The sequence below is a fragment of the Cololabis saira genome, chromosome 19, assembly GCF_033807715.1.
Source record: "Cololabis saira isolate AMF1-May2022 chromosome 19, fColSai1.1, whole genome shotgun sequence".
NCBI classification, from domain to species: Eukaryota; Metazoa; Chordata; class Actinopteri; order Beloniformes; family Belonidae; genus Cololabis; species Cololabis saira.
Window position 1 is genome coordinate 33,340,481 of NC_084605.1, and position 15,975 is coordinate 33,356,455.

At 38.9% G+C, this 15,975-nt stretch overlaps 1 protein-coding gene across 2 annotated transcripts; it reads left to right on the forward strand.

Annotated features, from left to right (window-relative positions):
* The first annotated feature begins 298 nt into the window (after positions 1 to 298).
* LOC133418799 (ras-related protein Rab-5C-like) lies at positions 299 to 5,069 on the forward strand. 2 transcript variants are annotated; one of them, XM_061707641.1, is made up of 6 exons: positions 299 to 445; positions 1,657 to 1,985; positions 2,526 to 2,677; positions 3,000 to 3,122; positions 3,216 to 3,309; positions 3,747 to 5,069. In XM_061707641.1, exons 2-6 carry the CDS (start codon positions 1,817 to 1,819, stop codon positions 3,869 to 3,871), a joined length of 663 nt encoding a protein of 220 aa, XP_061563625.1. In that variant the 5' UTR covers positions 299 to 445; positions 1,657 to 1,816; the 3' UTR covers positions 3,872 to 5,069. The 2 variants fall into 2 exon arrangements, with proteins under 2 accessions (XP_061563625.1, XP_061563627.1); XM_061707643.1 differs by having other exon boundaries at positions 1,785 to 1,985.
* Positions 5,070 to 15,975: the final 10,906 nt, after the last annotated feature.

The window sequence follows — 15,975 nt, forward strand, 5'->3', positions numbered from 1 at the left end:
ATTAACTTAAATGAAATTTCTTTAACTTTGTTTGTCACCAGGTATTGGTTGGGTGAGAGCCAAACCTTCTTCCAGTTAATATTTTTTACATATTTATTCCAATATGGGATCACGTATGGAACTGAAGAGATATCCCTTTAAAATAAAGTTCTAATTGTTTTATTATTCTTATCATGGTTGCAGGATAGGCACATGTTGCCAACTGTCGTATCAATCAATGGTAGCAAGGCTAATAACACTTTTGGCCTATGCTCCGCCCGCTTAGTTGTCTGTGACGTCGCGTCACGTGACGGACAAATCCAGGAAGTGTTTTGGTAACACAAAGCGGAAGTGAATCATTTAGTCAACCTGAAAGTGTTTTTCTGGTTAAAAAGCAGAAAACGCTGTTAACGACAAAACAATTCAACATACGCTTAAGGAAGTAGATGCTGTCTTTTCGTTGTTGGTAAGAGACAATATGTTACGTGTGTAATGATCGTTATAATTCGTGTTAGCCGATGGTAGCTCTGCTAACTTATCTCACCTGGAGCTAACTGGCCGCTTTTGTTGGTTTTCTCCGCTCAGACGATCAAAGTTGTCACAAGTGGGCTAAGATGGGTTCGTAGTGAGTTAGTTTCGAGGGGGTTGTCGTGTTTTAGCTCTACATTGCAGTGCCTGTGTTGACGTCAGTTCACAGCTGGAGCTGGTTTTTTATGGGGGAAAAATGTGTTAACTCAATTATTCAGCCATGCGTGTTCAAATTCTTTAATATTTGATCTAATATACCTATAATCACCATGCCAGATCAGTGCTCTTTATACCGGTGATGACACAGAACTTGTTGGTTGTTTTGTTTTTAACCCTCAGTGTTTTCAGAGGATGGTGGCCAAAGTACTGGAGTTTCCTTCTGTAATTTACATCCAGAAATAGCTGTTTATTTATTCTGGCTTTGCTCTCATTCGAAAAAACTATGGGCAGATATTAGCAAATTTATTATTGACTCTTTCACTATAGATTTTAATTTACATTGGGAAAATGTTGTTTTTGGTTTCCATTGTTTCCCTAAGAAAGAAGGAAAATGTTACTTTTTGATAAATCTGTTTTTATTTCTTACCAAATTTCATATTCATATGAGTACATTTTCAAAGAAAACCCCTTGCTTTTATGTTTTCCAGAAAAAAAATGGAACTTTACTTAAAACTAATCACTAAATCAACAAATGAAAAGGCTATTAGAACCGTAGACTTGTGTAATATGTATAATCTTCTTGAATAACGAACATCACCCCTGGCACATGTTCTGTATTCTATTTGTATAATGTTCCTGTATACTATTCTGTGATAATTCTTTTAAATAAAGTTTAAAAAAAAAAAAACAAGTACAGGAGTTCCAGAAAATATGTATTATTGTTTACTGCGATCAAGTAGTCCAATTAGAACTTTTTTTTCCCTAAATTACCTCAAATAATTTAATATAGGTTTAGTACAGCAGTACTCCCTCTGTTCACTTTATGTTGTCTTTTGTATATAAAAACATAAAGATTGTGTGATTGTAGTGGTTCATAGTTTTAGAGAAAGGCATTCTTTAAATGTGTGTGCGGTAATAAGTAAATTAAAGAGATGTGGCATTTGGTCCTCTTATTTTTTTTTTTTCTTTCCTTGTTTTAATCTTTTTAAGGGAACCTGGGCCAATCCACTGTTGCTAGTGGTACAGGGGTCTGATCACTGACGTTTCTTACCAGCAGTGCCTGTGTTTCCAAGACACGGTCCAACATATCTCTGACCTGTAGTTTCCCTTGATCTCAGGCCATCTCGCCCATAACAGTCTCGGTCTCTCAATGGCTGGACGTGGTGGTGGAGCAAGCAGGCCTAATGGTGCCGCAGCAGCAAACAAAATCTGTCAGTTTAAATTGGTGCTGCTGGGGGAGTCGGCAGTGGGCAAGTCCAGCTTAGTGCTGCGCTTTGTCAAAGGCCAGTTTCATGAATTCCAGGAGAGCACCATTGGAGGTAAGATGGAAACAAGCTGAGCCTTTTTAAGGGATAATTTTTTTTTACAAGCTTTGTGCATGCTAGCAATACTTTTATGTTTCGGAGTTTTCATAGATGATATGTCTTCTTAAAGAAATTATGTAAAATTCAAAATTATTATCTCCATCACTATCCATTTTCGAAATACAGATGACTTATAACAGTATACAAGCCCTTAGTTATAGAACCCATCCCAAATCAAACTCATTAAGCCCACTACTTGGTGTATTTTGGTTTACATTAAACTATTAAGACTTGGATTGAGCTTGATGCCTATTTATTCTATTTTATTCAAGGCCTTTTAGTCTTTTTTTTATTATTCAAAATGTACATTTATCTAAATGAGATTATACTATAACCTATTTCAGATGGTCTGATGGCACATACAAGGTTGTGTTGGTGAGAATAACTTGAGTTTGTGTCTAAGCTGCTCTGATCTACCTGTACCTCCAAACACAGAGACAAAGTGGAAAAGTTAAATATCAAATTCACTGATACATGTTGTCTTCTCTCTTTCAGCTGCATTCCTCACTCAGACTGTCTGTCTGGACGACACCACTGTCAAGTTTGAGATTTGGGACACAGCAGGTCAAGAACGCTACCACAGCCTGGCTCCAATGTACTACAGAGGTGCTCAAGCAGCAATCGTGGTCTATGACATCACTAACACAGTAGGTATCACCTGCTGGGGAAGAGACTTATGATGAAACCAGTTGGTTGTCAAGCAGCTGCTGTTATTTATTTTTATTCAACTTAATTTCAAATGTTATAATTTCCAAAAGTTACCAATTAAATAAAGGTATGTCTTAGGTGCAACTTAAAGACATGAAATGAGCTGAGATTTTAGGTTCTGTGTTTAATATGTAATTGCGTCTAGATTCAAAATAACTGCAATGTGAAAGTGATGCACAAGGTCCCAATGTTGAAAATGTCAGTAAATGTTTAATATCAGAGAATGCAAACAACGTCTAATCAAGTTTTTTGGTTTAATAGGACACTTTTGCACGTGCAAAAAACTGGGTGAAGGAGCTTCAAAGACAAGCCAGTCCCAACATAGTGATCGCTCTGGCTGGCAACAAGGCAGACATTGCAAATAAGAGAGCTGTGGATCTTCAGGTACGATGAAACCGGGATATGATCCAGCTCAATCACCACAAATCTGAAACTCACAGTCTGATCTTAGATATATTACTACATTTCTATTCTCAGGAGGCACAAACATACGCTGATGACAACAGTCTGCTCTTCATGGAGACCTCAGCCAAGACTGCCATGAATGTCAATGAAATTTTCATGGCTATTGGTAAGTTTTATGACGAGTCAAATATTCCTCCTGCGTAGTTGATATCTGTTTAGAAAGTAACTCTATTTTAGGGGACACACACACACACACACACACACACACACACACACACACACACACACACACACACACACACACACACACTTATTGGTCATCTTATTATTGTCATTACCTTCAAAGACAAAGTGATTTATAATCACTAAATCCTTCCTGGTGAATACCTACAAAATTAAAGCTGCTGACCTGTGGGTAAATTTCTGGCACTCATTTTCTTTCTTCTCATTCCTTTGCTTTAATTAGTTTGAATTGCAGTGACCTTTTCCACATTCCCTCAAATAAGACACTGAATTATTGGTTATCATAATTTCAAGAAACTAAAGTGAGTTGTGTTTTTGTTTTTGAAATTCTGCTTTATTTAAACATCTGTGTTCTCGCAGCCAAGAAACTTCCAAAGAGCGATCCTAAAGCCGGAGCTGGACAAGGGGGTCAGACGAGGACGGGAGTGGATCTACACGAGTCTAACCCTCAGGGCCGGAGCAGCCAGTGCTGCGGTAGTCATTAGCTAGTAGAGAAAACTGTGAACTTAGTGAACGAGCCTTGAACATCATTTAAAAAAAACAACAAAAAAAACAGCACGTAGCTAAAAGCCCAGAGAGGCGGGAGAGGGCGGAGCCACTTGCTTCTCTTACACTTAAACTGAGATTACAGATGAGATTATCTGCATCCTAAGCGATTAAATGAACTTTTAAAAAGAATCATAAGCTAGAGGGAGTTCCTGACATCCCTCACTTCTCCTATTCTGTCTTTCCCTTGTTTGTCTTCCTACTTCCCTGTTTATCTTCAGCCTCTGTCTCAGTTGATTGAATACTGTTTGACTCTGTTTTGAAGTGTGATACCAGGGTTGTTTGCCATTGTTTGAGTGTGTATGCTGTAAATGTGTATGTATATAATATATACAGCATATATATTAATATATGCACACAGACAAACACATTTTCTACTCATGTCATTCCCCTCCATATTGATCCCTATGGAAATCACAAATACCTTATTATTGATGATGAAATTGCAAGCAGCAGAGCCACAAAGCTTTTAATATCATTACAATTTAATTCAAGAGTTTTTTGGCCCCATTTGCACCTGGCATGAAATTGTGATAACTTATTGTGGTATTTAATGTTAATACAATGTATTCTTATTATGTGCCCATACTGCTTTCATTTTCGGTTCTAGTTGCCCAACCTGTCAGTAAACATGGTGCCTGAAAAGTTTTTTGTGGGAAGTGACCCGAATGGAAGTTGTACATTTCTAAATTAGTTTTTGTGAAGGCAGACAGTGGCCTTTGCTCAATATTTGAAGCTTGCAGCAGGGCACAGGAAGGTGGCAAGTTACATTTGAGGTCATGCTGTACTGACTGCAATTTTCATGACGTCTGGGCGCCTCCAATTACAGCCTGGCTAATTCCAGTATAGCAGTCCCAAAGTGTGCATTTACACCAGCATTTTTCCTTGCCTCTTCACAAGGAATCCGGATACTGATCACATTTTGATGCCAGGTGGACATGAGGTATTTGTTATTCCTGGAGAGGGACCCACATGAGGCTAATTTGATAGTCCTCATGTCTAAATATGTTTCTGAACTGCAACAAATAGTTATTCATTGTATATTCATAACTGTAACACCAGAGCTGTTAGCCCCTTTTTTTAAGTGTAAAATAACTTGTAAATCTAAAAAAAAGTAATAAATAACATACAAGAGTCCCTCTGTTTTGGGCTTGTTTTGAGTTGCATTTGCATGCTTACATGTTCCTGTGCTCCAAGCTGTGTTTGGCATGTTTAACTTGAGAAGAAGTAGCAGTTGTACTTTAGTTTAAGAAAAAATATGGTTAAGAGGGCAAATCTGGGAGTCTGATTGTGGGTATATTATCTGTACAAAGGCAATTTAAAGAGTGTTTTTAAAAATAAATGATACCCTAAAAAATTACAATTGAAAACATCTGCAATTATGAAATACCAGGGATGATCGCAGTGAACATTTTCAGACACTAGATGGCAGCATTGCATTGAAATCCATTTAAGAAGAGCTTCGATTTGACCACGTCTGGCTGTTAATTTGCATTTTCCAACAACAAAAGACATTTTGTTCACATGAAACAAACAGTAAATGAAATAATGAAAAGCCATTTTAAGTTATGTTTAAACTATTTTTGCAGGAAGTCAATGTTTATGTAAAGAAATTGAGAGACCAACGAATCATTGAATTTGTATGCATTATACATCATGTGTGCATGCGTGAAAGTGGACAGGCATCTAAATCGGCCTTGCCAACAAACATATGGCAAGGTGAGACAAAAGAGCACCCTGCAGAGGAATGGCAACATTGTGATGTGCTGTGTTTGTGTTCACCTCATTACCCTGATGTCAATTTGAAGCACTGTTGCCCTGAATTAATGTAGCACTTCACCTTGTTGTGATCATGTGTGCCCTTTGAAAAGAGATGCATGGATCTCATAGAGGTTTTAAGATTAGCTGAAGATATTTACTAACATTTACAACTATGTTCAGCTGGTCTTAGCACTTACTGAATTTACATCCACTAACTTCATGACTGCTTTTATAAAGGTAAGTTCAGACAAAATGTGTGTGAATGCTGCCACCAGAGCCTCTGTGAGCATCAAGCAAATTGGGTTTTTGGTCCACTTTCTGAACAAACCAAAATAATCTGCTAAATCCGGTTGTAAACCTGTTCTGTCTTGAGGCCCACTTGACGTTGAAAGGCCAATGTGGAGACCAAATGAAGCAGGGTGCTCTATAAGCAGGCCGAAACAAATGTATGATTTTCTGCTTTGGTCAGCATCAAAAGTCTCAGACGACAAGTGTGAAATTATCCAACTGCACACAAGCATTTCAGATTAACATACGGCTTTTTAATTTAAGATACACCGTCGTTTCCACCTCATAAACCCTCAACTTCCAGGGCATCTTTTCTTACAAAGCTAATTCAAACAGAAAGTCAAGTATGATATGTAGCTAAAATTTCAAATTGGTTAATAAAGTAACTGTCTTTTCACCCATGTAGAAAAATTTATTTATTTTTCTGCCGAACAACCCAGCAGATGGCTTCTGGCCTAGACATGAATGTAAATGTATTTAAGAAAAAGAATATCTGTAAAGATCTTTACACTTTAAATTGTCTTTTAGGATGACTGGCCTGATTTTTATTTTATTTTATTTTTATTTTTCAGGCTAATAAATGCCATGCATTAAATCCATTTCAGGGACTTCGGTACACAAACATTTATACACACACACACACACACACACACACACACACACACACACACACACACACACACACACACACACAGGCACACAAAGCCTTAGAGATATGGCAGCATATCTGCCAAAAGCTAGCGGGTGCTCTGTTCATAGTAAATGATTTCTCGTTTGTTGAGCTGTCAGTCAAGATGTGTTCTGTCAAAAAAAGAAACTCATTTCATGCTTGGCCTCCAAGAATCATAATGGTGTGGGAGCTGGACTGAAATTGACTGTGTTTAGAAGACGAGATTTGCAGAGTAATGGAAATGTGACCTGAAAATAAACATGTTTGTATTTTGTTCCACTACTGCCTTAGTTATTGTTTCTCTGAGATTCCTGCAATAATAATTATGCATAATTGCTTGACAAACTAAAGACCTGATATTATATATATATATATATATATATATATATATATATATATATATATATATATATATATATATATATAAATAAATAATGAAAAAGAAAATGCATAAGAAAACACATACCGGTACTCTGATTGAGTCAGAGAGAAAGACAGAAATGTCTACTGATAGCAATCATGTGGTATATCTTATCTAAAATGAAACATCTAACTGTGTGGCAACTGCATTGGGACCTGGGGAGGGCTATATATATATATATATATATATATGTGTGTGTGTGTGTGTGTGTGTGTGTGTGTGTGTGTGTGTGTGTGTGTGTGTGTGTGTGTGTGTGTAAACCCACAGTAATCCAGATTTACTGGGTACAGATTTTTAAATGTAAAAACCACTGTTTATAGGTGCTTAAATGCTGGAATATTCCTGGGTTCAGAGCAGTTTCTTCATCTTCAGTGATTCGTCACTGTCTTGATGACTGCAGTTCTGCTCCTGAAAAAAAAAAGAGTCAAGTGGACTTCAGTGATACTGACCTTCAAGAACAGAGTGTACAAAGATGTGTACTTTAGGAGCACATCTTATCCAGAATACCCCATGATCTCATTTTCCTTGTTCAGTTTTCTGAGAGGCTTTCATTATATTTCAGATTGGGTGAGAAAAAGAGTGAATTTTGATTCACTCCCTCCTTAGTGAACTGAGGCACACTGCATTCAGGGAGAGACTACAAGGGGGTGCGTTTCCTCTCTTTTTCAGTTTTGTTTCTTTTCTGGGTATTCTGGTTTCCTCTTATGCTCCAAAAACATGCATGTTAGGCTTTCTTGATTCTAAATTGACTATGCGCACATGAGTGAACATGGTTGCCATTGCCTTTGTCTGCGTGTGACCCTTTGATAGATTGATAGGCTGCTCAGGGTGTATCCCAGCTCTTGCCTGAGGACAACTGGGACAGACTGTGTCTGCGTCATTTTTTTTCTTTTCACAGGAAATCTCACTTTTCTTTTTCTTGGCACATTGATGACAACATTTTTCTGATTCTGATTCTGGCTGGTATCAGCAGGTATATATTTCAGTGCAGGGTCTCACGCTTTCTTTCTTGAGTGACTTTTTGCTTTACAACTATTTGGACAAATTCTCTGTCAGAAAATTTTAGCAAATTATGGAGCCTGAAAGCTCGACTTAGCTCATTAATTGGTTCATCTTCAATGATAGAAGCATTCACCCATACCTTCTTCCATCCTGAGGACACCTTGCTCAAAGAGGTCCCCTTTGTGTCTGTCTGTGATCCTGGACCGCTGCTCCATTAATAATCACGCACATTTCATCTATATATAAATCCTTAAAAAGGTCTGTTTTCAAACCTTGGCCAAATCATAAAGTTTGAACTTCTGAAGCTTATCTGTTTTCTTTCTCTCTTTAAAAAAAAAAAAAAAAAAACCTTATCAACTTTGATTTGATACCTTGTGCTTCTTGTCACACCTGGCAGGCTGCAGTTCTGGATTACGGTGGCATTGGAGTATAGTGTATTAATCTTAGATCCATTGCAATGAATTTGCGCTTCATTTTTCACACTAAGTTTTAACCCTTATTTTTTCATTTATCTATATATTTACTTTTTGCAACAAAGCATTCAAAGCTTGCACTTATTTGAAGACTTTTTTCAGTATCAGTTAAGTCACTTTTTTATTTAAGGATGCGAAGCAAAAACATGTTTCTGCTTATTGGGGACAAGCTAGTCATTTTATAGTAGCTTCTTTTTTCGTCAAGCGTCCGCCACACTGCTACAACAGTAATAAATTTATATCTAGCTTAATACCGTGGAAATTATGTCATGCGATTTTTTTTTTCTTTTTAAGTAAATGTATCTGAGTAGTCTTGCAGTTGCTGTACACCCAGTCCTTTGACATGATGCTGATGTGGCACGATGAAAAAGGGTCTGACACTTCTGATATACAGTGTTGATCAATTTAGACCACTCACAGCCTCATATTACAAATACAGTGAATATGATCTAAGATTGATTAAACTGAATAAACAGGTTATAGGTTATATAATCATGGAAATAAAAAATAAATAAGTTTAGGTAGCCCAATATTGTTTGCCATCAGGTGTTGAAATAAAGAGCCCTGCAGCTCACAGGGTATCTGCACTTTACTCTGGGAAATCATGGCTTTTTTAAATTATAAATATGTTTTATTCTATTATTATCTACAACTAAGGGCATAGGACAAAGGTTGCCATTGATCAATATGAGAGCTTGATTAATAGTTTAATTTTCTGGTAAAATATTGGTGATGAAGAACTTATCTGAACCATATCATTTTAGAGTGTACGTCCTTTTCATTTCCTGACATTTATCAAATTGGACACAGACGATTAATATTTCTGCCTCAGGCTTTATTTTTCGCTGGCTTTGGGGCAACAATTGATGTAAAATAATATGTAACCTGTTTGTTCGTGTTTCTCATTTAATTTGTCACATGCCAAGGGCAAGGCATTAGACACATTTTCGGAAATAAATTACCACAATCTACTGTATCGAACTAATCACTAAACCCACTGAGGGTAAAATTGAGTCAGAGGGGATGATATTGTAGTCAAGTTCAAATCCTTTTTCTTTCTCATTTTTTTTACATTCCCACTCCATCTTTTCAAATGAATCACCCGTATAAATCAAGTGTAATCGCATTCAAACCTTAAAGCTGAAAGACAGAGTCATTACAAAAACTGTTGCTACAGTGACCAAGTTAAACATGTGGCTCCTGGCTGCACCCATGCATTTAACTTTCTAGATCCTTCTGAGTGCAGCAGGATAAAAATGTTCTTTAATGAAAGCACTCAAGATGATGATAGAGCCGAGAGCTGTTATTAAGTTTGATGCTGGCAGCATGATGATTGGACTCGAGCTTCATAAAAATGGAGCACCTGAATGCACCCCACACATTTTAATCTAACCTTAACAACAGGCGGCTGATTCTGCTTTGGTGGAGGTTTCTAAGTCTGTGTGTATAAGCAGCATGTGTGCATCTATTTCACCCTGTGTTGTTTTCATATGCATCCACATGCAGAAGTGAAGACATCAGCGGCGCTGATGTGTTACGCCCAGTTCCACTTGTCCTTGTCTTGCTTGTATGCTCGTACAGTACAAGCACGTGTGCTTCTTTATTTTTAGGGTGGCTGCCTTATGATGAGGTCAAGCAGGGTGTCAAAATGACTTCAGTGAGAAGGACATAGCTCAAACTCCAAGTATGTTTCCACCATGAATCCATCACTGTCTTGCTGACAGCTGATCCACTCACACATGTACAACCGGGCGGGTCACAGCGCACACAGGCATGCAGCCATGTCACTGTACTCTCAGATTCATCTGAAGGCATCTGCTTTTGAACCAGAGCCAACAATGTTAATGAGGGGGGTCTGATGGGGATGGGATTGGGGATGATGACTGGTGAATGGACTCTCCAGCACAGAAACACAACCTAAAGGTGGAAAGGATTTGACACGTCAGAAAGAGACAACATTGTCCTCTGACCCCTCAAATTATTTATCTTGCACGAAGAAGCCATTATCTTGTAGCAGGTTTTCAGTTGAACTGTATATACATTAAGTATTTACTATATATTATAGATTATATACTATATAATGTAGTAGATATACATTAACATTCTTTCAGGCTTTGAGTGTATTCAGAAATGTACTTTCACTTGTCTAAATACAACACAGAAAAACAGACAAGTAGCATCATTTTAGATCATTTTAGTCAGGAAGAAGAACAGATGTGGCAAAACATGCAGTTAATCTATTGACCACTAGGGACTGGCTCATGGGTGAGTGAATCTCCATCAGGCACCAACCACCAAACTTTCAGGTTGAATTCCAGTTAATAAAAATAAACGACCGTCTACAAAGAAATAAAATTGGCAAATGCATTCTAGAAAACTAAAAAAATGTCAAAAACTGCTCTATTTGTGGAATAACGATGGATTTGTAGAAGAAATATATTATCGGATATGCTGCGATTCATGGCAATTATTTATGCCTTCCTTTTTAGTAAATTAACATTTCGTTTTTTTGCGTTGGAAACTTGCCGCACGAAAATCTCTCTCGGGCCGCATGCACATTTGACACCCCTGCTCCAATGCATCAGTCAACGGTGTATTTTGGTATAGTCCAGTCAGTGCTATGAATGGCTTTTTCAGAAGTTACTGTTCTTTCAAACGTTTTCCCTTTCAAACACTTCAAACTGCTGCTGCCATTCCATGCGGAAGTAAGATTTGTTGCAGTTCCCCGACTGAAGCTCCCAAAGCCAGTCAACCTCCATTGACCTCTGTGTTAAGATGTCAAACTTTAGAGCAGAAATAAACATACTTTCATCCTGGATCAAAAAACCATTTTGGTCTCAATATTTTGGTATCACATCCATGACAACACAGAGGGGAGTGATTTTTTTTTGGTACCATGTCAGGAGAGTTTACATAAAGCAGTAAATATTTCTAATATGACTGACTACTCGTCGGCTCAGCCAATGGCTACCCATGATCATTTCCTCTTTCGTAATTGTCACGCTACTAAGCTTAGCTAAACAAACAGCCGTTTGTACGAACCCAGAATTGGCTAAACGCTGCAGTCATTTTTGATGTCACCATTGAATCAGCATATGAAAGAGCATATTCCACTGTAAACATCAGCTGTCCACCGGCCAAACCAGATCTCAGCTAACCCCAGCCTTCTGGCAGGGACTGGATCTGCCCCGGCAGCTCAGCTGGAATTCTGACAGTCCTTGCTTCGGCTCCGGCAGTCCTCATTGCAGATCTCATTTTGGTAGCGACAACTGAAACACGTATAGATGGGCATTTTGAACAGGAGTAATGTAAGATAATGTTGGTTAGAATAGAACAGAATGCAATACAATACAATAGAATGCTTTATTGTCATTTTACTGAATGTACAACGATTGGAAAGCTTCTCCCTTTTCAGTGCAAACTAAATATATATGTTACGGTTAATGTAGAAAAACGGTTATTTTGCAAAGTAGCCGGTCAATGTGTAAATTAGCCGGCAGGGCGGTGAATATGTAAAATATCCGGCCAAACGGTGAATGTGTAAAATAACCGGCTAATGTGCAAAATAACCGTCAGGGCGGTGAATGTGTAAATTAGCCGGCTAATGTGCAAAATAACCGTCAGGGCGGCTAATGTAGAAAAGCGGCTATTTTGCAAAGTACATACATTTTTAAGCTCATGGTGCGCGGACATCACATTTTTAATCATCTCTCCAGTCTGGATGCTCCGGTCAGCTCGAGACAATTGTCTCGAGCTGACAGGAGCATGCCGTGGCAATTATAGCAATTATTCTGAGTCCAAATCCCATGGAGTATATTCCTAAACTGAGTATTCCAAAATGAATAATGCAAACTACAGATCACGTCATTGGCACCCCAGAATAGAGCGTTGCCACCAAGGTGGCAAAGCTCAGTGGAGTGCACTCACCTCTACCAGCCTTATAGGTCTGGGAAATGTACTCGCAAATATCCAGTGTGACAGTCTTTGTGAGGAAAGATCTATTCCCCCCTTGTCTTTGCACCTCCAAAACAGACAAACAGTTGTTGCGTCTCTCTCATGGAAGGGGAAGCTCCTAAACCTGAATCGCGCAAACCCGAAGCGCGCGCATGATGAGATGAGGTCTCTCCTCCTCCTCCATTTGCACAAATTGATGAAACCAAAACAAACTAAGCAAACGTAATTCATTTGGTAGATAGAGTCCAGTTACTACACTACAGAATAGCCTACAGTTCAGTTGAATGGATGAAATTTGGGCTTCAAACCAGTCACTTACAGTCGCCAATCAGTGCAGTTGGTGCGTAGCAGCCAATGGAAGAAGCCAATATGCTGCACATGCTTGTTGTTGACAAGGCTATTTATGGCTGTTGAAGAAGCCTAACATTACACTCCCCGAAAACGTGTTGGGTCTGACACATCCACAGCATTAACCGGCTACTGCCGTTTTTCTACATTAGCCGGCTAATTTAAACATTCACCGCCCTGACGGTTATTGTGCACACTATTTTGCAAAATAGCCGTTTGGCCGGCTATTTTACATATTCACCGCCCTGCTGGTTATTTTGCAAATTAGCCGGCTATTTTGCAAAATAGCCGGCTATTTTGCAAAATAGCCGTTTTTCTACATTAACCGTAACATATACAAATATATACAACCCTGTGATAGACCGGGGACCTGTGAAGGGTGAACCCATGACTCTCACCTGTAATGAGCTGGGATAGGCTCCGGCAGACTACCGTGACCAGGATTAAACAGGTATAGAGAATGGATGGATGGATATATACAACATAAAAGTCCTACAAGACAAAGCAAAATGTGCTAAAATAGATATTTTATCATAACTGAGGTTGAGGGCATGTTCCAAGTGAAAGTCATTTTTTGGATGATCCTGGGGTTGGGCGGAGTCATCTCCTGCCAAGATGGCTTCCCCCATGGGTCGGGAAAATGCTTCAAATGCACCCTTCAGAATCCTGGCTGTAGGTGGGGTCACAGGGGGTTTATCCAGATATTTTTATACACTATAGGACCAACCATTGGCATTATGGGAAATGTGTAAGGTGACTAGGTGAGTGATCAGTAATTGACTCTAAATCTTCCTTATGTGGCCTATTTACTGAACAATGTATTTAGAGCACCCCCTTAAAAAAGACTATTGCAAAGGAAATGATGAAGAAAAACATATACATGGAAAAACTAATATTAATTAAAATTAATTATATGTAATTGGTAGGCTGCAAAAATATAATAAAAGGGTTTAAACTACAATTCTGGTGTTAAACTACAGTGGATGTACACACTTGGAAGAGGAGTGATGAGTTCTCTGACAGATTTATCAGGCCAAAATCTCCTCATGGGATTATAGTTTCCATGTTCTCCTCTCAAGCCACCTTTATACAGGCTTGGTGTTTACATCAAGTTGTGTCTAATAAACCTCCAATCAGGGGTGCAGATCCGATGTCAGGATTGGGGGGGACACCAACGTGATTTTAATTTTTAATTTTTTGCCAATATGCAACTCATACCATGCCATAAATTGGTAAAGGCTCAGGGAATCATTTATTGTGCTTACCTTTCTTGTTTATTTGTCCTAAACAGCCAACAGTGTGTGTCACTGCTTACTTAACTGTTATATTCGTAAATCATAATTTTAAAGGGGACCTATTATGGCATTTAATGTATATTTTAAACAGGCCTTGAATGTCTTAAAAACAATCTAAAGCTTGTTTTTTGTCTACATAAAACAGAAATTCAGCCTGTGGGCCATGTCTCTAGTTTTACCGCTTCTAACCCCTTTTCCTGTGAGTGATCCTGAGAGGCGGATAGGTTATGAAAATGAGGCTCTGTGCTGATTGGCTGCTTGAATGACGTGTAGGAGGGGAGGGAACAAACCCTTGCTCCGGGCAGAGCAGCCGGCTGCATGTCCCATGCCAGGGAGCTTCTGCGACAAAATAAATTCCATTGCTTTATTTTTTTCTATTGGACTGTCCTAACTGGCCGAGTTTAATGGTTTCAGTGTGGACAGAGAGCGTCCGATGTCACGCAGCTCGACGCGATAGTCGGACGCTCGCATTCAGTTACACGCTGTAAACGGATCTTAAAGCCTGATCTACGGTTCTGCGTTAAATCGCTGCGTACCCTACGCTGTAGGCTCTGCGTTGGTGTAACGCGGAACCATAAATCAGCCTTTAGTCACCTCGTCTTCACACAGGAAGATTTAATTGAATTCTAAACAGGTACACCACAGTTCTTTACTCCAATTCCTCAAGACAAATGAATCATGTTAACTGTAAAGAAATCACAACAATGAATTTTCACAAATGGCAACTTTATTGTTAAAAAATAAGAACATAAGTGGTATATAAATAACATTTATGCACTATTGCTGGCTCAAGGAAGGACCGTGCATCTTCTGAAGGTTTCGTTGAACAGCTTCAGGTGCTTGGAAGATCTGAAACCATAAACAGAAGAAAAATGTATTACAGTACCCGCCGGGGCTCCTCATCGCTCCGGTCCGGTGTGTGGCCTCCGGTGCTCCGGAGCTCAGCTAAATACTTAGCCCATGCAAAGATCATACTCATAGACAAATATAAATAACATAAAAAAATAACGTCACTTACCGCTGACTCGTACGCAGTTGCCGGGTCCGTGCTGCTGGTACTGATCCTTTTATGAGGGTAAATGTCGATCCAAAACCTCATTTCTACTGTCCCTCGTGGTTGAAACAGCCACCGGTTCTAAACAATGGCGGAGCTCCAGCCGGCAGAGCTGGTTGTGGGGGTGGTTTCAGCAGCGGAGGCTGAACCTATGGAAATCTGCTCCCGTCGTTACGTAACGACGGGAGCAGATTCTGAACGGCTCGTAGAAGGGTCGGGGGGTACAGACCTTGCAGATTTTCATGGGATTTCATCTTTCCTGTGTTGGCAGGGTGAGGGGAGACCACTTTATATATGTTAAAACAAGAAAAAACATGTTTTTCATAATAGGTCCCCTTTAAGGGTTTTGGGCATGTAGTGTCTACTCATCTCAAATTCTTCTCACCATCTTCCTTTTATCCTATGGGACTACTTTATGCACGATCAATTGATATATGGATGAAATATGGAGCCCTAAACAAGTACAAGTACGGGCAGATACGAATGTAAACAGAACGTTGACAAAAAGTCATTGTCGAGCCCGTCAAAAATGTAAAAAAATATTAATTCAGAAAAGAAAATGTATGGAGTAGCAATACTTTCATTCTGTACACCTCAAAACGCACCGTGGATGTATTATTTTTTTAGAAATATATTTAAATAAATATTCTACATATTCAACCTTTAAGTCTGAAAATACATTTGTTCAATTTTGAATAATTTAGGGTATTTTTATTGGGGGGGACAATTCATGTTTTTCAGAAATTGGGGGGGGACATGTCCCCCGTCCCCCCCGGG